We start from the raw sequence: 23,461 nt of genomic DNA on the forward strand, positions 1-23,461 counted from the left end.
GGCTCTCCCACCAGACAATAGACTACCAAAGGTGGAAATCATGTCTGGCTCATAAAATCGTATCCTTGATTCCTAACAGAATGCCCAACTCAAGATAAATGTTTAAGAAGGGGGACTATCAGGGTCGAGGAAGGTAGCAGGGGAGAAAGAAAAGAGGGCATCAGGGAGTAGAAGTGTTCAAATTATGTTATATGCATGTGCAAATATGCGAAATGAAAACCACCATTCTGTACAATTATTATACACCAATTAAAAAATAGTGGTTCAGTAAAATACTTATTGAACAAAAGTTTTTCTCTTTTCCATTTGAAAGAATGGCGAAAACCTCTAGACCCTACCCGTCTCTGATGACCACTAGGCAATCAACAGTAGGAGAACCCATTAACCCTATTCTGTTTACAAGTCTGTCATTTGAAAATTCTACGTTCTGTTAAGGGCCTGTACATGGACTGACTTTAGGTGCTTCCAGGATCTCCTGAGGACTGGGAAGTGGTTGGCTTATTTTTTGCAGCCTTCTCCAGCCTGTTTTCTTCATTTTCACATTACGAAAGCAATCCTTCAAACAACCTGCATTGCTATTAAGAAAAAATCTGAAACTCATTCATACTATGATTTTTCATAGGAGCACTTCTAGCATTAGTACTTAAAACTCTTTAGCCATAGGAATGAAACACTAGTGGTAGAAATTCTGGTCTTATCTGGCACTACAGGAAGGAAATTAAGAAACAGGACCTGAAGGAGCCTAAAATTCAGAGCATGTTCACTGCATTATCAAACAATTATGCTCTTTAGTGAAGAAGCTTTGGTTGCAGAGAGAAAAAATGAGAGTACGAATTCACAAGGTTGAGATCTTACTTAAAAAATTAATCCCTTGACTTTCGCACTCAGAGCATAATATAAACTATTACATGTTATAGCTGTTTGTAAAACCATGAGATGTACTACTTTTTTCTAAGAAAAAAAAAAAAAATGAGTCCCAGGTCATTTTCCTAGTTGGACTACTCAGAGACCCCTCTGGGCTAGGCACCTTAACCTGGCACAGGTACATGTCCAAATCTCAACACAGGTGTCCTAAAATGTGTTCAGTGATCTCTCTGCAAGATCTCTTTAAAAGAGTTTGCTTGCCCTGATAAGCAAGATTGGTAGTTAACATTTATGCTCATTTTCACTAACCTTTGTTTCATTCTTTTGGAAATGACACCTATTTGTTGGTGAAGGGCAAAGTGTGCTTTGACGCTTGTCTGGAGCAGGAATCATTTCTCCTCTTCCAAAGAGATGTGATCCCAGAGAGGCCAGTGAGAAGCTGCTCCACTTTTTAGAAAACCTCAGTTTCCATGTCCATAAAGTGGGGATACTAAGACTTATTTCAGAGTGATCCTTAGGGTCTTTGCTTCTCTAAAGCTTTAGCCACTCATTCTGGTCCAAGTCAGGTCTCTCCTCTTCTGTTTTCCCTCATACATATCACTTTCTAGAGCCTTAGGATTCTTAGAATTGATAATAAATTCTATTTAATTCTATTGTAATTGTTTCCTTCATGTGTTAATTTGATCACTTTAGGTATGCCAAATTGTGAGTTCCAAAAGAGGAGATTCTGGAATCAGCTCTTCACATCCCAGGTTTTCAAATACTCTTCTAGATGATAACAAAAATAATCAAGATAATAACAGTAACAATTGCCATTTAATGACAGACTATTATGCCCCAAGCAGTCTGCAAAACTCTTTATAAACAGTCTCTCATTTAACAATTCTATGAGGTAGTTATTACTAGGCCCAATTTACAGATGAGGAAAAAAGTCTCAGATATTAAGTGGCTTGCCTAGAGTTCAACTGTAAATCAGCAGATAGGATTTTAGCCCTCACACATCTGACTCCAAAGCTGCCCTTCCCCACCCCAATCAACTCCCCACCTCATCCTTTTCTTTTAGTCACAGTGTAAAAGGAACACAAAAGATAGGTGTACAGACAGATTTTATTAAGAAAAATTATACATATTACTTCCTTTTGTCTTCCTGTAAAATTTCACCATCAAGAACTGATCTCACAGAATTTCTAATTCAAAAACATGCATTTCATTAACACACACACACACAGACACACACACACACACACACACACACACACTTCAGAGATGGACAAAGAGAGAATCTTAATGCCAGTGCCAGATAACAGATAAAAATATGTCCCCTCCAGGACCTGGGATAACCAGTCATTCTTTTCTAAATGGTATCCCAGTCAATTCCTTGCCATCCCTGCTCTCATCCTTTTTAACAGTATTCAAATATCAGCAGAGGGACCCAAAGATGGGAGGTGGTGCAGAGGTTGAGTCTTCTGAACTTTCCCATCCTCTATCCTGACCTCTCATACCCATCTATTCAGGATGATAATGCTAAGGCAACAAGGCTAGCCCCTCTGCCAAGCAACTGACCACGAAGGCAGGAAGACCCAAGTTTCTTTACAATATCCTTACTTCAGGACTCCCCTCCCTTGGCCACCCTGACAGCATGCATGGGCATGCGTGTGCACACGCGCACGCACACATACACACACACACATACACACATGCATTTTCAAAGGTAATGTCACTATCCAGATTCTGAGCATCCTTTATCTGCATTCAAAATGGAGCCACCCATTATGGATTCACTCAGGAGAGACACCAGACCAGTATCAGGGGAAGGCAGAGCTTTTCTGCACCCCCCAGTTGGCAGTTTCTTTAGGGATACCAGAGACACATGGTATCTTTGACCCTTTAAATAAGGGCCTTGCCAAAAAAAAAAAAAAACAAAAAAAAAAAACAACTGGAGATTCCCTTATTGCTTCTATGACCCTGCCAACACCTCCAGGGAGAGAGAGAGAGAGATCTTGGATCTCAACGGCTGTCATCACACCTCCTCTTGGCATTCTAAGTTGGCCATCAATAAGAGAAATAAATAGGAGGGAAAAATAGTTTTCCAGTGTCTTCTCTCCTTTTTTATTTTCATCTTTGCAGCAGAATTATTTTTTCCCAAAAGGAATCTAAGAAGCACAATTCTGTCTTTGTTTTAATAAGTCCTAGGGAAATTCCACTGACTTCAGTGGTTGGTGATCTGGTCAGAATCTGAGAAAGACAATGACTTCTTGGGCGTTCCTGTTGATGAGATCTTTAGAGGAACACTAGACAAACAGCCCAGGGAGGACAGGTAAGGATGGTTTCTATCATTGGGTTGAACTGTAAAGGAGCCACAGGATAACAGGTAGTGGCAAGAATTCCAGTGGAGTTTGGGTGCACAGTGGCTTCCTATAGGAGCTGGTGCCCTTGTGGCCTGGTTACACTCTGGCAAAAGGAAAGACCAAAATATCACCAACATGGGAAATTTGCCAGAGGTACACATCAAAACACTTCTAAAGTTGAGACTGATGGTCAAGTTCTGAGGATCCCTTTTTGAAAATGAATAGAGGAAGGAGTAGCCAAGGGCAGCTTAAGGTCACCTCACCAACTTCAAGATATGGCCCATGGAAACAAGATACCAGAGGACATATATTGCAAGTTATTTGCTCCTCTCTCTTGACAGAGAACTCTGAACTCTTCCTTGGGCTAGGGTTAGGGTTCTTTGATGATCAGATCATGGAAGCCTGTCTGGTATGTTTCTGGTGTTCTATTCCTGTGCCTATCCTTCCCAAGCCAGATTTTACCAAGGTTCCCTTTCCTTCCTCTACTTTATTCAATAAGGAATCCAAAAGATGTCACTGAGTATACAAGGTAAAGAATGGGAAGGGGCAGCAGCCTGGTGGGTCATCACATCTCCATATTCTCAGAGCCCTGGCTATACCTTCTAGAGCTAATAAGCAATGCCAGTGGACATAGGGCCCAAAAGGATCAGAGAAATGATGAGACTAAGAACACAGGGCTAGAGGGACCCATTTTTCCCTCTTTGGGTCTCCTTTCTCCCCCACCTACTCCTTCCTGGTCCTCCCTTGTTTGAGGGTCACACTGATAGGTCATCTGACCTGGCCTTGCTGCTGGCCTTGCTAAGACGGCGCTTGTCACTCTGATAGCCATGCGGGAGGCGGTGACCTGGTGAGACTCCATTGGGCACCTCAGGCTTCTGGCCATAACGGATCTGGATGAAACCCTCCCTAGGAATCTGCTCCTGGCCTGGCACTTGCTCAGTGACCAGGTTGTCTGTGTTCTGCTGGGAGACTATATTGTTACTGAAGGGACTGAAGAACTTTCCCCCAGGGCCATTCTCCAGGCACTGATTGAAGTCAGGGGGAGGTGTGCAGCTCTGGCCTATGCCTGCAGAGGGACCAGGAAGCTGGCGTTCAGTCATCCCCTGCTGTGGCTTGACAAATCTCTGTCTGATCTTCTTCCAGCCCAGGTGGTAGAGTTCAGCCAGGCTGAGGAAGAGAGACAATCCAGCAACAGCCAGCATAAAGACAATGAAGACATTCTTCTCCGTGGGCCTGGATACGTAACAGTTGACCGGGTGGGGGCAGGGACTCCTGCGGCAGACATGTAAGGTGTTCAGGAAGATCCCATAGAGAAGGTACTGGCCCACAATGAAGGCCACCTCCATGGTGGTGCGGATCAGGATGGTGCAAACATAGGTGTTGAGCAGAGTGCCCTGGAGGACTATCCTCCCATTCACTTCCTCCCAGCAGGACAGCTCTGTCTTCTCAGCCACCGGGTACTCATAAGAGCCAGCCCCACGGACCTCTTTGGCTCTCTCTGCTTCCCGGAGCTTCCGCTTCTCCTGGACACGCACAGTGTGCATGGCATGGCCCATGTACACCAGAGATGGTGTGGAGACGAAGATGATCTGCAGCACCCAGTAGCGAATGTGGGAAATGGGGAAGGCTTGGTCATAGCAGACATTCTCGCACCCAGGTTGAATGGTATCACACCGGAAATCAGCCTGCTCATCCCCCCAGGAAGACTCAGCAGCTGTTCCCAGCACGAGCATGCGGAATATGAACAGGACAGTGAGCCAAACCTTGCCGATCACTGTGGAGTGCTTGTGTACTTCCTCCAGGAACTCTCCCAGGAAGCTCCAGTCACCCATCGTGGCAGGGGAAGGGGACAGACGCAGAGGCTTCTGCAAATGGGGAGAGAGAAAGAAGGATGTTTTTGCCAACGTCTGGAAGGTCCCATCATGTTCTGGGCCTTGATCCATACCAATGTATGCTTTAAGAGTACAACTTAGAAAAAAAAAAAAAAAAAGAGTACAACTTAGACGTTAAGTGTACCCTGCCCCCAAACCCCAGCAAAATGAAAAGAGGGGATTTGACTTTCATACTTGAAAGGATCTAGAAATCAACTGAGGTGTGTATGTTACAGTGTGGAATCTGTGCTCAAACTCCCAGAGATTCTACTTCAGGAGGTCTGAGATGGCTCCCAGAAACCTGGATTTGTAACAAGCAGTCCATGTGATCTGGTGCAGACAGTCCACAGACCACATCTAGAGAAACACTGGAGTAGTGGAAAGAAACACAGAATTGGAGTTTGCAAATACTGTGACTCTGATTATTTACTTCACTGAATTTGTTTCTTTATCTGTTGAATGGGGATGGAAATAAGTACACCAGAAGATCTGGAGGATCAAATGAGATGACGTATGTGATGTGCTGAAAACTATAAGATAAACATTCTGTATGTTTGGACGATTGATGGAAAAGAAATTTTTTTTTTTTTTTTTTTTTTTTTTAATGACTCCAGGGGCATAGGTGGAAGAGGAAGAAATAAGGGTGGGAGTGGCAAATTTGGCTTCTCAGGAAGCACTCTATAATGATCAGAACCATCCAGCATGGACTAGCTGGACTGAAAGGTGATGAGCAAAATCATGTTTCAAAAGGTACTACAGATGAGTGCTCAGCTTCCTGCAGCTGCAGGCTGCTGGCAATGTTGATCACCCTTGCCTACTGCAGCACAGTCATTCCAACTGTGTAGCTGGACTTGCTAAGTATTCTGCCTATGGAAGTCACCCACGAGTTCCCTTTGTCCAGCCATGCCAAATCTTGATAGATTCATCAGTGCTCCCCTTTCATCTGTGACTTACTGCCCCTTACCTCTAGCTGTATCCCATTTACCTTTCAAACCTTAACCCATTCATTGCTACTACAGCAACACTGGGGACACTCACCCGTCTCCCAGCACTTTTACCATGTTTTATAACCCTCTGTCTGTCTGTGTTCTTCCAACAGAGGCTTTTTGATAGAAACTTTTTCCTCTGTATCATCAGAGCCTGACCCAGGGTAGGTGCTCAGGAAACCTTGGTTGAGTGAAGGAAAGAGTAATGAGCATTGATATTTCCTGACGAGTAACAGACCAATTCTTTCTTCCTTGCCCGCATCCCATTACCAGGATGAAAAACCAGATAGCACTCTCGCGTTCGTTCTCACCAATGTGGTATGGAGGGAGCCTGATGTGGAGAGAGTGCTTTGGAAAAGTTGTTTTCCATCCCCCAATAAATAAGGAGGCTCACTCATAGTTCTTCCCTTTTCTACTGCTTCCTGCCCATGGACAGGGTTGTGTGAGCCAAGATGTCTAAAGCTGCCTAGAGAATCTCAGAAATGCTGACTGGTACCCTGAGGCCTCGAAATTAATCTGATGTCCAAACATCAGATTTGGACAGGACCTTACAGGTTATCAAGTTCAAATTTTGACCTTCATATTTTTGCTGCCAACATGCCCTTTATTTCTTTTGGAACATTCTTTATGCTTGTGAGGAAAGGCAGGGTGGGGTGTTTCATTTCATAGTTCAGGTTTCATTATTCCTGAGTTGATGTTGCCAGAGAACAGTCTTCTGGTTTTGACTTCTCCCCGTCCCAGGTCCCCAACTCTGAGAGTATGCAGAGTCTCTGAGAAGAATGGAATACCTGAGTAAGAGGAAAAGGTCTTATCTTTGCTCCTCTCCATATCAAAGACTCACCCAGGTCTTGAGGGCTTTTCTCTGATTTGTGATTAAACATCTGCCCCTTTACTTCAGGTGGTGAAGGATCCCATCCTTAGCCTCCAAATGGGGAAAATTGTGGAGCGTTTGCTCAAAAGGAAAATGGCTGATAAGAGTTTGAATCATCTGTCATCTCTTCTGGGCACATGTACAGTGTTCAGCACCTTCATGGTCAGCCACAGATATGCAGTGACTAGAATACGGTGAGAGAATAAAAGGAAGGAGGCAGGAAAGACTCAACAGAGAGAAGAGGGTCAGAAAAGCGGAATGATGGGGAGAGTTGGAAATGGAGAAAAAGAAACCATATAATGATTAAAAGAAGACAGGCATGGAAATTAGATAACTAGAGTTCAAATCCCTATTACTACCTGCTGAGCTTGGCTAAGTTGTTCAATTTGTGTTTCCTCATCTGCCAAACAGATGAAGGTACTATTATTTAGTATCATAGAGTACTATGAAGCAATATATAAAAAGCACTGAGAACAGGGCTCGGCATATAAGAAGTGAATAAAAGACAGTCATTATTAATAAATAACGTGATAGGCAAGATAAAAGTAGAAGGATAGAAAGAGAAAGCACATTGCAAAGGAGGAAAGAGAAGAGAAGGGGAGAAAATGAGAGAAAAATGGAAATGGAACTTAGAAGGAAAAAAAAGAAATGTTTTAGTCTTCTAGGATTTGGGACAGGTTTTCCACATTCAATCCCTTGGAGACTTTTTCCTTGGTGTTCTCTGTCCCCCGTTTCCTACAAGTCCCCAAGGAAGTATAAAAATAGTTCCAGACAAAGAATGTGATACTTTGGTCTGGTCTGCCAAAAGGTTTGACTGCTGACTTCCTTACTTATGGTCAAGGAATTCCACCTGGAAAAAGTAAAGCACAGATTCGAGAAAGGAGCACCTTGAGAGAGAGAGAGTATTAAGGATGTCTCACTGGGGGTGCAGGGGGAACAAAAGAAATTAGCTGAGCAGGTACAGCAGTGAGGCAGGCTGCCCAGTGCCCTGCCACAGGAAGGAGGGTGAAGGACCTTTCATTTATTACTTCCTGCTGACCTTCAGGCAAAGTCAGAGAAACTTTAAAATTGCTCCTATGTACCAGCTGCTCAGTTTATAATGTGAAAGTTCCATGGCTGAAGCCACTTTTCCAGTTACATTGGCTCCCCTTTGGTCCCTTTAAATTTCGTGTTCATAATACATAAAATCTCAGCTCAGGAAATTTGTAGATTGAGTGATTTTACTGGGTATACTGCACATAAAATGCTTTGTAGATTATTATCCATTTCTTAGAAGGAAGTGTGCTAGCAGGGGCAAAGGAAGCTACCCGCGCCAAGAATAAAGTCTATCAAATACAATGGTAATTTCCCTCACTGCTTTGGCTATAATCATCATTGGCTTCCAACCATTTTTAAAATTCAAACTTGAACCTGCCATTGGAGACCCTTAGCAGCACTGCCTCATTCTATCTTTTTTCCACTATTTACCTCACCTACTCAATACTTAAGCTATGCAATTCCCCAGGCACACATAGGCAGACCACAATTTCTTACCTTTTATCATAGCTCCTCACATTCCCTTCACCTAGAATGCTTCTCTTCCATTATATTGGATGGTTGCAAGATGCCAGGCATCCTGCTGACCACCAAGGACACAGCAAGGAGGAGGAAAGACAAACAAGGATTCTCTGCCTTTATTGAGTTTGTCTCCACCCACCCCCACTCCTTTTGGTACTGGAGATTGAACCCAGGTGTACTTTACCACTGAGCTACATCCCTGACCTTTTTTTAATTTTTAATTTTAAATTTTGAGACAGGTTTTACTACATTGCTGAATCTGGCCTCAAACTTGTGATCCTTCTGACTCAATCTCCTGATTCACTGGGATTACAGGCAAGTGCCATAATGCCCAGGTAATTTAACTGTCTTACTTTCCATAAAGGGAGAAATTTAAAGCAGAATTTCAATAAAACATGGTGTGTTAAAATTAGGAAAGTGCAAGGTGCTCTGGGAGTGTGTGGCAGGAGTGGTATCTGGTTTATTGAGTTTGGAGAAGGATTGGTTAGACCAGTCCTCTGCAACTGATACCAGTGCTGAAATTTCCAAGGCAAAAGGAAATGGTCCCTAGAATCTGGAAGAAAACATCTCTACTACAAAGTTTCTTCATTGCAAAAGTTTCAACACCTTTCAATATTCTCTTTCAATGTGTCATATCTGGGACAAAGCAATTTTGGAGGACTCACCAGGGCAGTTGTTAGGTCATAGTAACATGGTGCTTGGGTCAGAGGGGAAAGACTCAGAGGAAGGATTTTATGTATTGTGAACATGAATCATTTCATGCCTTGGCTTCATGATATATGGCTACAAATAAAACTGAGGTATCTACATTCCCAATCTAGTGCTCCTCCTGATGCCTACGTCATTGTACTCCTACACAGCTGATGTTTTCAAAGAAAACCATTTCATAACAACCAAAATTAGTCATACATTGATATTCAGGACTTCTTCCTCTCTGACCCCTGTAGGATGAAATGGAGAGGTCTTCTAAATTGATCTCAGCTCTCTATGATATCTCCTGGCATCTAAAAGACTGTAGGTTTCCATTCAGCATGTAGATATAGTCTTACACTTGGTTATATGCTGCCTTAGATTTGTTCTCCAAAAGTTTCTTGTCTATCAGCTAACTCACAAGTACTTTTCTGAGTTCCTAGTATGTACCCACCACTGTTCTGAGTACTAAGAAAAAAAACCTAGGAGGTGCCAGGTCTGACAAATACTAGACACTCCGTGATAGCTATTAAATTAAAATCAGGCATGATTCTGCCCCTCAAATAGATAGTAAACTTCCCCAAATCAAAAGCCCCATCTTCAACTTTGTATTCCTATTGCATTAGGTTCTCTTATTAGATATAGAACTGATGCTTTCTTAGAGATTGAAGATGTTTAGTCTAGCAGTAAGATTGCAAAGTGGTTCTAAGGAGATTCAAATCTTCCTTCTTAAATTCAGCCAAAACTAACAAACAAACACACAAAAAAAACCCCAAAACCTTCCACTGTTCAAAATGTGCTTCTCTAACATTTTCTTGTAAGCTCAAAGAGGGCAGGACCATAATTGAATACCTTCAGAGTGTTATGGTTTAAAAATGAGGCATCCCCTAAAAGGTCATGAGACAAAGCAAGAAAGCCTAGAAGTGAAATGATTGGGTTATGAGGGCCTTAACCTAATCAGTATGTTAATCCTCTGATAGGGATTAACTAGGTGGTAAGGGTCGGCCAGTAGGGTGTGACTGGAGAAGGTAGGTCATTGCAGCATGCCTTAGGGATGTGTATTTTGTCTTTGGTGAGGGAAGTCTCTCCCTCGCTCTCTCTCTTTCCCCTCACCCTACCTCCTTCCTAGTGCCATGTCCTGAGCCACTTCCCTCCATCACACTCTTCCACCATGATGTTCTGCTTCACTCAGGCCCAGAGCAATGGAGCCAGCCATCTATGGACAGAGACCTCTGAAACTCTGAGCCCCCAAGTAAACTTTTCCTCCTCTAATTGTTCTTGTCAGGTCTTTTGGTCCCAACAGTGAAAAAGCTGACTAAAACACAGAATTCCATTTTTTATTGTTGAATGGATGAATCCTCATAACCACTTTGTGTGGTGATTAGAAACAAAACTAAGGGAGACAGAACCAGGGCTTCATTCCAAAATTTCTGATCAAGTCTGGCATGTGTCAGCAAGTTCCCCTCCATCTCCCTTCAAGGGCAGAGCTGGTCAATTCTTAGAGCTCTGCACTTGGAACTTCATAAAACTCCTGCTAACCCAAGAGCACTGAGTGATTTGAGACATGACTCTGCTGTTTAGTGATAAGGTCCAGGGGTCAGCTTTTATGCAATCAAGCAAATATCTATTATGCTCCTCTGATGTGACCTGCACTCTATGGTGTGCTGGGGAAAAGTATAATTCAGTTCAGTTTCATAAAAATGTACTGAGTATCATCTTATGCTAGCTCTGTGCTGGAAGTTAGAAACCCAAAGATCAATAAGACTCTGTATTGAAGAAACTCACTGTCCTGTGGGACATAAAATAAAACCAAATGTGATAAGGGCTGGAACAGAAGTGCAGCATGCCATGCAAATGCGAAGAGAACACTGACCACAGCTAGCAGTGGCCATGAGTAGGTAGGCAGAAAGGACTCCCCAGGGAAGTCCCTGAGTAGGAATTAGGTGTACATGATGTCATTAGGGATGTAGAGCGGGTGGTGGAGATGCAGAAGAGATGAGGGAAAATCAAACAAAGGCAGTTGATAAACAAATTCACAGGGATGAGAACCAGCATGGTCTTAAGGAATTAAAGAGCAGAGTAGGGAGGGAGAGTATGCAGAGTAGGCAGGAGCAGATCATGGAGGACTTTGTGGAGGTCATTCCTAGGAGTCTGGAGTAGTTCTCACCCCAAGGGATGAGCTAGGCCCAGTGTGTGACTTGCTTCTGAGGGCAGACCTAATATGATTACCCCCAAATGAGGCTGGAGATATAAAGAACTGCATGATCAGTAAGTCCTTTAGCAATGGTTGCAACATAAACTATGTAGGCTGCAAGTGACAGTGCCTTCCAACACACTTGCTGTAACTGCACCCTTGTCTCCCCTACTTAAGAAGGCATATTGTAAGTGAGCAAGATGCTACTATGTCTTTCAAGGATAGTGGAAATTTCTTTCTTCTGTTGATTTCTGTTCTGTCCTCTGGAGCATACATAACAGTCCTCCAAGTATAATATTTGCCAACACTTTCTATGTCTCCGAGTCTGCAGCTGGGCCTTAGGCTGCATTATAGTCTTTGGGACCTCAAGAATTATTTGTCCTACTGCTCACTTATTCTCTCTTAAACTCATCCTTGAAGACAAGCTGCATATCTGTTCATCATTGTATTCCCCCCTGGAGTTCCCTCTCCCCCGCCCTGTTCTCTTAGTGATTAATACTGCACATTGCACCTGGTGGTGTGTACTTTATAGAAACAACAATGGATGAATGATAAAGCATCTGGGGCACTCAAAACACCAAATGCCAAATTGATCAAGGCTAGTCCTTCTTGGCTGCTGAAGAAAAGAATGAGAACGCATGCAGAAGTAACACTTGGGAACCATGCTTCATGTCAACTAATGGCAAACCTCCTGAGAAGTTGATCTCTGGGTTCCTGCCCAACAACTATGGTGACCAGGGAGAGAGAAGCCACTAAGTCTTTCCTCTGCCTGTGAGAGAGCCCTCCACTTGGCTAAGCAGGACTGGATGTGTCTAGGACACTCTGTCACTATGGATTATTCCTTCACTGCCTCTGCCCCTCAGAATACTGGGGAACTTATCCAAGTTTGTCAAAATTAGATTATAAGACCACTCCGCAGAGTCTGAGTCTAATTCTGGACAGTGACACATGTTCTGGACAGTATCTAACAGATCTCTGGTTCTCAATAAAGGTTGTTATTCATAGTAATAATAACAATTCCCTGGGCCCATGCTATAATTCCACTCACCATACTGTGGAATGTGACACAGGGAAGGGTTGATTTGCTTCCCAATTAAGAGAATTCTGTTAAAAAATGACCCAAAGGGCCTCCTTCAGGAATGCCTTAAACATAGTATCATGTCAGTTCAATTTAGTGCATAAAGTCCTATGCTATGCCAGACATAAAGGTGGCTTAAAAAAAAGTGCCAAACATAACCACCATCTCAGATCTCTTTTTACCTTATTCACGTGTACATTTTTCTGATTTCTCCTCACCCCAATAGTTCTGCCATAAAATGGCTTATATGAAGAGAATTACATAAAAAATTGGTTCTGATTCTTAGCTCCCTTAGTAATCTTTACTAACTTTGGAGATTCTCAGCTACTTCTTCTAGTTTATCCAGAGTAACAGAGAGAGAGAGAGAGAGAGAGAGAGAGAGAGAGAGAGAGAGAAATTGCATGTGGGTGATAATAATAATAATAATAATAAAACAAAATAGCACTTACTGACATTTTTCCATATGTCAGACATACTGTGTGTGGGGGGGTATAAACTTAAATACATATTTTTTGATGCACACAACAACTTGAAGAAGTAAGGAATATTCTTATCCTTATTTAACAGGATTCAGAAAGATGAACTTGCGAGAGATCACACTGCTAGCAAAAGGCAGAGTTGGAGTCAAAGCCACAGGTCAAACCTAGCTCATTCAACAGCAAAACCACCCCTCCACCACCACCTTAACAACTCTATTAAACTCTGTCTAAATTGCTTGAAGTTCTTGTCTTTGTGAAGTTCTTGTCTTTGGTGAGTATTGCCAGTCAAACGCTGACCACTTTTATATAAGGTGAGTGAAGTGGTGATGTGCATGAGATTGTTGTTGGACAGAGTTTTGATTATAAGTGGTTGGGGATTTAGGATTTTCTTTTTTTTTTTTTTTTTTTCCCCTGATTTAGGTTTGGGAAACTACTTTGGTCTCAGGGGAACTGACCAGGCCTATGATAATAGATGTAGTTATTGATCTGGACACTAGGGGCTACTTACTCAGGAATAGAAGTCCCTTGGGGACCCACATTCCATTGGTCACACAGCATTCCTATAGAGAGGGGAAGAAGCTAGAGATGAGAGATGAGAGGAAAGAACAGACGGGTGACATAGAGTACTCTTAGTTTTCCCTCTATCCCAGCCAATGGCAGATAATTAACTCCTCTTTAAATTTAATTATTTTATTCTGGCAAGGACACATCAGAATGTTCAAAGACACCCCTGCTGGTGGACAGTTGTTTCAAAGCCAAGAAGGGAGCAGGCAAAATGGAGGAAGAAAATTATGCTAAAATAAATAAATTTCTTCTTAAAATGTTGAAAGAACAAATATTTACAAGAAGTAGATGAAAAGGGGTGGTGAATTCAATTACAACAAATATTGGGAGGTCGTTATCAGTTACCCCAAGGGAGTTGATTAGTAACCATGCAGTTAATAATGAAAATTCTGTTTATGATAATGCTTACATTTCCCTATTGTCCCACTATCTTGTCATAGATGCTAAAGCCGTGAAAATGAAAAGAATCTAGAGATCAGATGTACTTATCCCTTATTTTTACATCAGAAGACTGAGGTCTAGGAAAGTTAAGTAATAGTGAGAACAGATAGCACTAAATTGAATATTTTCTATGTGCAAAGCACTTTACAATTATATTTTCTAATTCTTCCAGTAACTCTGCTCGGAATGTAGTATTGTCCCATTTCACAGAAAAGAAAATTGAGGCTCAGAGGTTAGGTAATTTGTACAGAGTCTCACAACTAGCAAATACTGCATAAGAGAACTTGTACCTGGTCAACCTAATTCCAAAGCCCATATTCTCTGTTTCTTAAAAGTGAAAGAAAAAGAGGTCTTAGAACTGATAGATTGTGATGAATCTGTGACTAGTACTCCAGTCTCAGCTAATGAGCAGCGTTTCTCTTACTTTCCAAAGTCCTATAAAGAGGCCCAGAGTTTCTTCTTTTAGCTTCTGGTTCACTGGCTGGCCATCTCTTGCATATGCTGTTCCTAGAATTAATCATTACATTGGGGGCCTCAGCCCACAGTGGTCAGGATTCCCAGACTCTTCAGCATCTGCCACCATTTGGCCAGAATTCACATATAGAAAGTTATTTCCTTTTTTAGCCAGTAAGTGCTCTTGGCTGCGCCGGTGTCTACTGCTGGGTTCTCGGTTGGCTGCACAGTGGGCTCTGGTGTTCCACTGATGTCACATCATAACAAGAGCAACAGAAACAGCAAGAGTTAGATGATAGGACTCATGGTCCCTAAGAAATAGCAAGACTACTCTACTCTGCATGCATCACTCTCTAGCTGTATGACCTTAGGCAAGTCATTTAACCTCTTGGTTTCCAACTTATCTGAAAAAATGGAAATATTTACTCACGGGGATTAAAAAAATATGTGAATATGTGGAAGCGCCTAGAACAGTACTGGCACATAGAAAGCACATGATAATGTTAGTTTCCTGTTTTCTTTTCTGAGGCTGCCAATAAAAACTCCGAAACATGATCCAAGTAGCCAATTTGATACAGAATTTGTGAATGCAGCAGACTGATTAGTGGCACAGAGGTGCTGGAAGGTGACTATCAGAGATGGGGAAAGCACCAGCAGAGGAAGGATATTCATTTATCTGTATACTAGTGGTTCTACTAGGCATTAAGATTTCTCCACTGAAGAAGCAGAGAGGTGCAGGCCTGCTCAGATCAGTCCCCTCTTGCTTATGTGACAGGTCCAACTTGTCCCCTAACATATCTTTAACTCAAGCTTTGGGCCTGGATATGTTTCATGGGATGGCTTCCTTCCGAGAGGCTGTGGCACTTTTGAATCTGATCACCCAGCAGAAGGCACATTCACAAAAGAGAGTGTGAAGTTGACTCAGTTCTATTTGAAAGAGAGAGGGGGGTTGTCTACTCTGGGATCTGAAAGACAGCAACATCTTGACTCCTAGTCACCACTGTCCTCTCTAGAAGTTCTGAATCATGAAGTTTCCAGGTTGGAGTTAAGAGTCTGGAAGTCCCCTGTGAAAATGTAATGTTATCATTTCATGAGAGGGCTCTTTCTGGTTCCAGCTGTTTCTTTGTGGCTTTAGACAAGAGACATTCCTCCTGCCTAATCTCAGTGCACTCATGTATAAAGCAAAGCTGTTGGGCCTGGATGGTTGCTGAAGACCTTGTAGCTCTAAGAGAATTTGGGGAGTTTGAGACTTGAAAACTAGTATATGACAGTGTGGCAAGGTAGTGGCAAAGCTGAGGCAAAACCAGATTTTCCAACTTCCAGCTTAGAGGTCAGCAAAAGTAGTCCCGGGGGGGCGGGGGGGGAGGAAATCTGTTGTCTTAAAAATCAAACCATATATTCTCAGAATCAATGTTATGACTAGCCTTCACTAAAGCAAGGCCTTTGCACCAAATAAGTTGCAGTTCAAATAGACTTGGGTTGAGGACCAGGTTACCTGGATTCTACCTTATAATTCTACTGTTAGTAGAGCACCTACTATGTCACAGTCATTACAAATATCAGGTGGGGCTGCAGCTCAGAGGTAGAGTACTTGCCTAACATGTCCATTGGCCCTGGATTCAATTCCCAGCACTGAAAAAAAAAATTATTTAATCTTCATAAAACATTACAGGAAGATTTTATTAACCTTAGTAAATGAAAAAACTGAGGATCAAGGATAGTAAATAGTTTGCCCCAAACCACGCATCTAAAATTTCAAACCAAATATGACTTTAAATGCCTAGACCCTTCCTTTTTCTCTATCCTTGAATCAGATAAACCCTAAGGTCCTTCTATGCTATTTCAATACCTCAAGATTCCATTTCCATATGAAATTGCTGAATGTTTCTTACCCATTATTTCCTAATATGTCAAACATAATGGATTCACAAAGTAGCACCAAACTGTCATTCACCAGGAGTCAGAAGCTTCCAAGAAAGGAAGTCAGCTTCTTTTATAGGAACCCTGAAGATTTTCAGGAAAATGGGCTTCTTTCCCCTTTAGTCAGTTCAACACTTGAGTCCAGAGTGGTCTATGAGGACTAGGTGACACAGAGAATCACTGGACCCTCCTTGTGGGTGAGTGAACTGTTCTCTGGGACAGAAGGCAGAGATTGGCCTTGGATCTCCCTGGCCCTGAGGATTGTAGGTCTTCCAGGTCCTGTCCTGATTGATCCCCATAAGATAGGCCCCTGTCTTATTGTAATAAACTGGGCCCAGATGTAATGTCATTTAGTACGCAAGAGGTCAGGTGGCTCTGTGGCAGCCCTGTTGGCTTCCTCCATTGCTGTGCCCCCTACCAGCAAATGGAGATGATGAGGAGCAGGTGGACAAGTGGACTTCAGTGATGCTCCCATGGAAGAATCAGTGGGGGCTGGGAAACAGCCAAGGACAAGGAGTAAAAGAGGCCTGGACATGAGCAAGCAGAGCAGGGTGCTCTCCCAACTGAGTTGGTCTTGACTCACTGTCATCTCCAACAAGTCACCTTCCCCTTCTAGGTCTTGTTCTCCCTATTTGCCAAAGGAGGAGGCTGATATAGTATAAGAGACTTCTTCCAGTTCTAATGTCCTAAGACTTTATCTCAGTACTAAGAGTGAGGGACAGAAGAGAGAGAGTTAAGAAATAAGAACATAACAAGTTTCAGGAGCCTAGCAAGATACTTCTGGGGTTCCAAGGTAGCGGCAAGGCAGAGCAACTTGATTTTGTGACTGCTGTGGCTCTATGAATGTCACACGTCTGAGTGAGTGGATGCCCACATTGTGCCAGGTAAAAGCCAAAGACTGTCTGCCCCTCTTGGTGTTTCTTTCTCTATGTCCTATGGTCTTCAGGACTCCTCATTGGTGGCCACTAAGTAAGGAAAGGGTTTGGAGGGATAGCAGGCTGCAAACAGCTCTGCTGCCCTGGGGAACTGACAGGAAGGTGGAGAGTTCAGGTGGCCCCTAGAGAGCCAGGATCTAGGATAGGCTGTGACTCTGGGGACAATGGGTGGAAGAAATGGAGGCCATATGGCCTGCTGACAGGAAAGTCAGGCTGGTACACCTCTAGCCACACCACCAGGCAGAGGTGCCACACCTCCACATACTGGCCTTGATCATGTCTCTGTTCAGCTTCTCCAAATTTCAGGTCTCCTGACTCCCTGTCCAGTACTCTCCACACTGCCCTTCCTTCATGAGGCCTGTTGGACCCTGGTGTGCCAGCAGCGCCTTGTTCGGGAAACATCTACCCCAACGATGTGTGAAGGAGTAAGAACCAGGAATTCCCTTATTACGATGGAATGCTGGGAGGGGAAAATAAAAGAAAAACTGAGCAAAGGGACAAATTGGGAATGAACCAAGGACATGAAACCTTTGAGCTGAGCATCCCTCTTTTGGTCGTTCTGAGTTGTGCTTGAGTCTATGGCACCTTAGCCATGCACGAAGCTACTGCTGAAGGAACCAGAGGACCCCTTCTACCTCAAACCCCTCATGTTATAGGTGAGGAAACCGAGGGGGGAATGTCCTGTCCACAGTCACACAGCCACTCAGGGGACCACACCCAAGTCTCCCAGCCCCTGAATCTGGGTTCTTTCATCACATGCTCAGGAGAGAGCTCAAGGAGCTAAGAGAAAACCCTTTTGCTGGCATCTTCTACCTCAGGCTGGTTCAGGTGGACGGGAGAGCTTCAGTGGTACCTCTCCCGGGCTTCCTCTCAGTCTCATCAGCCTCGTTCACCTGACTGTGAGAGACAGCCTAGATTTCTCATATGCAGCCACTGCACATGGGGACGTGATACTCTGCAGAAAACTAAGCAAAGAATATTTTTAAACCAACCAACATGCCTTAGGAAGAAAAAAAGAAATAAAAACACTCCCCTAGATGCTGCAGAGAGCATTTCAAAAAAGATTCCATGCCTAAAGGAAACATCGTAAAGTAATGTTGCTTTTTGTTTTTAAAGGGCCAATCCCCTCTTAACAAAAGTTCTGGGAAATGGACCAGTGACCAGCTTCTAAGATGCCTCCAGAGCACTTCAAATCCACAAGGCTGGACTGTAGCCCCCAAACCCCCTACACACACATTTCTACTGCTCCTTAAAAACCAAGCAAGCCATCTATCTGTTGTTTCACTGCATTTTCCTCTTTACTATATTTAAATCTCACTATCCCAGGAAATAGTGAGAGGAGCAGGGAATAAACTCACAAGTACTGAGAAAGAGCTTTGTTTTTATCCAGCCTCTGGATAGTCAAAAACTGTCTCTTCTGGCCACTTCCTATTGACTTGTAGTTTTATCAAAGTTCAAGTTCAGCCTTACCTGCTGCTTTTCCTCCTCCCTGGAATTTCTGTTGGCCTCTTTGTGCTCTGGCTGTCCCTTCAGCTGCCCACTGTTATTTGCTCTTGAGCCTGTCAGTTGTTCCCTTCCACCCTCTTTTAATCGGTATCTGTCACCCTCCCTCCTCCCACTCGTTCCTCCTCTTTCTCCACCCCTTCCCCCCTGCGTCCCTCCCACCCCTCTCTCTTCTTCCTTCCACCTTCTTGCAACCTCTCCGCACTGCACTCTTCCTAGAAGGAGGCTGAGCCCCTTCTCCCCTGCTGCCTCCCCTCTGGCTGTGCTTGTCTCAGCAGTACTTGAAGTTTGCCCGCTGGCCAGTTGGTGTACCGCTTCCTTAGGGCCTTTTCCTGCCGACCTCTCTGCCAAGCCTCCTCAGAGTCCCCAAGGCACAGCTTTCCTGAGGTATCAGCAGGAAAATTGGCACGGCCCAAGAGATCCCTTTTCCTGTCATCAAAAAAGAATGGTGTTCATTCACAAGACAAGTCCTCTGGGGATCTCCGTTATGCCCACATCTGTGAGCAGAGCACCCACCAGCAGAAGAAAACATGTTCTCACAAATCACAACCATCCTGCACCCGGAATAGGCACCAGGGGCAACCTGAAAGGGAAAGGACCTTGACCTCTGGGTCCTAAATGGAGGAGAGAGCATTCTCCACAGCCCAGGATGGTCTCTCCTCCACCCTCCTCTGGTACTTCATATGTTAGTTATTTTTATTTCACTTAATCATTCCAATTTCTGATTCTACAAGGTAGGCATTTTCTGCATGACACATTCAAGGAAACTGAGATTCAGAGAAAGCAAATAACATGATCATGGTGTCCCAATTATTAAGTGTCAAAGTTAGGAGTAGAAGTTTTAGCCAATGCCAAAATTCATCCCTTTGCTCTTTCCACAAAAACGTTCAGGTCTTCCAGCTGGAATTGAATCAATGAAAATAAGGTTGACTCTTGTTAGATTATATGTCACAGATGAGCAGATTCAGAAACTGTGGAACATCTCTCCTCTTAAAACCCCTCCTCCTTATATCTTCTCCTAAATCCTCAGTTTAAGCATTTAGACATGGGCCCCGTCAGAGTATAACAAATGTCAACAACAGAGGTTACTATGAGCAGACTGAGAGCAGAAAAACCAGTGACTAAGAACCCAAAGATTATGACAGCTAGAAGGATATCTCAGAGAACATCTGGAATAGCCAGGGAAACAAAGGCACAGAGAGTCAGGCTACTTTTTAACATCACACAGAGTAGCAGGTGGCAGAGACAGGGCTAGCACCCAATCTGTTTCTTGCTCCATGTCATCACCTCAAATGTGCCTTCCCCACACAGCCCAAATCACAAACATTCCAATATTTTGCAAAACTATTTCTTTAGTGGGTTATACTTTTCATGGGTGAAAAAGTTTAGGATCAGTAAGAAGCAGAAGAATGTGGGGCCGAATTTCCTGCATTAAAAGAGGCCACATCCCCAGTAAAAAACAACTCTGGATTCTTGATTCCTTAGCTAGAGCTTCTCCCCTTTTTCCTACACAGTATGAGAGAAGATTCTGGGTCAACCTGTCTGGGTCTGAAAACTGGCTCTTCCACATACTAGCTGTGGGACATTGGGCAAGTTAACCTCTACATGGCTCAGTTTCCTCAACTTTGAGTCAAGGATATAATATCTACCTCACAGTGTTGTCATAAGGTTTAATGAGTAGGTGTAAAGTACCTGGAACCATGTCTGACATGGAAGTGGTATGGATATGGCTGAAATGCAATACAATGTACTGTACAATACAAAACCTAGCCCCTCCCTGCCAGTACTTACCGTGGCTGGAATGGAATTCAGTACTGAAACCAATAGAAAGCCCTGTTGATACCCAGGTTCTTCTCTAAAAACAGAGAATGTCCCCACCCTGTGAGTTTTTCCTATATTCCAGTCTCTCTACAAAATAAGGCACCTGGAAATAGCCAGTTAAAGAACCCATACAGTTTCAGTTGGAGGGATGGTCTGAAAGTGAGGGAGGTTTAGTAAAATATTAATTCCTAGATCACTGGGTTACCAAAGGAGAGACAAACTGTCAATGATTAATTCCTAGATCATTGGAGATGAAGGGAGAGTGCCATTTTCTTCTGAATGCCCAGAAGGGAAAGATTTCCCAGCTGTAGGCACACCCATGATTCTGGAGAGAGCACAGGCTATAGGAGGTAAATCTCCCACCCTGCTGGCAGGAAGAGAATCTAACAGTGAAGAAACATCAGGGCCGTGAGAAGCCAGGTCTCCTCCATCCAGGCACCTGGCTCAGCATGACACCCAAGACATTTTGTTGGCCCCAAACTAAGCTGCTTTGGGAAGGTCTTTACAAGTGTGTTGCATTTCTCACCTGATTCCCTCCCAGGCTGAGGCCAGGATTCTGACAAAAGTAAGAAAAATGTCATTTGGGTTATAGATCTGGAGTAATTCTTTAAGGGGGTTGAATCTAATTATTACCATATAGCTAAGAAGGACACCATGAAAAGATGTCTGATGCCCCAGAAAATGTAGTGGAGAAAAGGTCTGCCTGACGTCAAAGGCTCTTTGGGGATGCACTGAAGTTCTGCCATGCCCTCCCCTTCATTCTCATTTTCAGTATAAGAAAGGATCCTAGAAAGAGGTGTGAAGATGTGTGTTCCACATGTTACAAATGAAATTGCAAAATAAGCTTTATTCAACATTTACTATGTGCCAGGCATTGTGCTAGGCACATTTCACACTTTCACTTTGAGATGAAAAAATAGAAAAACGGCCTTATGAAGACCACCAGAACTATGCACACATCAGGGTCTCAAAAAGAAGTATTGGCCACTCTTTGGGTTCCACCTATGCTAAGTGAGGGACAAAGGCCATCCCCTGTCCACAAGGAGCTGATATTCTACTTTCAGAAAAGAGCTATATAGTAGTCAAGCTATGGAAACAACCTAGGTGTCCTTCAATGAATGAATGGATAAAGAAATGTGGTATATAAACACAATGGAATATTACTTAGCCAGAAAGAAGAATGAAATCATGGCATTTGCCAATAAATGGATGAAACTGGAGAATATCATGCTAAGTGAAATAAGCTAATCCCAAAAACCCAAAAAACTGATTTGTGGATGCTTACCCACAACAAGGGAGGGTGGAGAGGGGAAGAATAGAAGTCCATTGGATTAGACAAAGGGAAACAAAGGGAAGGGAGGAGACAGGGGAATAGGAAAGATAGTAGAATTAATTGGTCATAACTTTCCTAGTCTTGTGTTTTATACACAACCAGGGTAACTTCACATCATGTATGGCCACAAGAGTGGGAACCTAAATAGAATAAGTTATACTCTATGTATGTATATTCTGCCAAAATACATGGTACTGTCATATGTAACTAAAAATTAAAAAAGAAAAGAGCTATTTAGGCAAAACAATGCAGTATTCTATATGTGGGTATTTGAATTAATAATGATACAATGAAGTGCTAAATTCTGTGCCAGAAAAAAAGTCATTTGGAAAATAGGTTCATAGAAAGTGTTCTGTTTGTTGTGCTTTAATGAAGAGAAAGAAAGTGAAACATTTATACAGTTATACATTTATACTACACACTAGGTATAGCACTGCAAGATAGATAATATGTTATTACATCCATTTTACAGAAAAGAAAATTCAGACTCAGAGACACCTAGTAACTTACCAAGATTATTCAGTAAGTGAAGAAAAGGTCTGCCTGATGTCAAAAGTCGGGCGCTTTCTCTCCACAGTTGCAGAGGAAATTCTCATGAAACCCACTGGCCAGGTAAAAGAGAGATCAGGGCGCTCCAGGTGAGACCAGTCCTCCAGACTGCACGAGAAGAATGAGCGCCAGTCCTAGCAGAAGAGCTGGTGTTTGGCTGTGATTAGGAAAGTGTCCCAACACTAAGATGTCCAAGAAGGAGCACAATCACCTGTTCTGCAAGTCTTTTTGCAGGTGGCATCTTGAAATGTGCTTCCTTTTCCCTGTTTCTCTTTAGAGGCAAGAGAGCAACGATTCTTCTACCTGATGACTCTGACTCTACAAGTTTCCTTCCCAAGACACTGTGGTCCAGATGTTTTAACTGCTACCTCCCTCACAGCCTACACAATAACACATGCAAATAATTTCTGTCAGAGTCTAATTGCAAGAGCAACGAGTCCCTGGTGCCTCATTGAAGGGCATAAATGGGTAATTGGAGCCACGGTTAGTGGCTGAGGTCACACTTTTCTGGTGGTTGAGATGCAGACACGGCAGGCATAAGCCATTCCCGTTAAGACTTTCACTTTCCAGATAGTGGCTAAAAAGGGCAAGAACACTGTGTTCTAAGAAGCAGAAAGAGAAAGACAGACAGACTTTCCCCTAGTGCTTTAGTCTGTGAGTCTACTCTTATCCTATCTCAAGATTTAATCCCCAAAACAAGCTCAGGGTCACATCCATACCTCTTCTTGGGCTTAAGGCAGATAGGGTCCTCTGGGATCCCAGATTGGAGAACTCTTTTGTGGTGGGCTTGGACCATGGAACAGTTGAAGAAGGAGGAGGAAGAGGAATCCAGTGCCAGGCAAGTCTGATTCTTTCACACTGAAGTCAGAGCATGAGGTCACTTGAGCTCTGAGAGTTCCAGGACTGGGGATTTTATCCTACAACAAAAACTGGGAACTTTTCTGGGACATCTTGAGGTAAAATTTACCTTCTAAATCCAGAGAGAAATCTTTGAAAGCAAGAAG

General features: G+C 43.2%; 1 protein-coding gene across 1 annotated transcript; it reads right to left on the reverse strand.

The window, feature by feature from the left end:
- Positions 1 to 2,949: 2,949 nt before the first annotated feature.
- On the reverse strand, positions 2,950 to 5,077 carry GJA5 (gap junction protein alpha 5). Its single transcript, XM_079124585.1, has one exon. The coding sequence runs from the start codon at positions 5,042 to 5,044 to the stop codon at positions 3,968 to 3,970; it is 1,077 nt and encodes a 358-aa protein (XP_078980711.1). The 5' UTR covers positions 5,045 to 5,077; the 3' UTR covers positions 2,950 to 3,967.
- Between the last annotated feature and the right edge of the window lie 18,384 nt (positions 5,078 to 23,461).

This window comes from Sciurus vulgaris (assembly GCF_902686455.1).
Source record: "Sciurus vulgaris genome assembly, chromosome: 1".
In the NCBI taxonomy this organism is placed as follows: Eukaryota; Metazoa; Chordata; class Mammalia; order Rodentia; family Sciuridae; genus Sciurus; species Sciurus vulgaris.

Coding starts and splice junctions, on each gene's coding strand:
- GJA5 (XM_079124585.1), bottom strand. CDS start 5,044: ATGGGTGACTGGAGCTTCCTGGGAGAGTTCCTGGAGGAAGTACACAAG.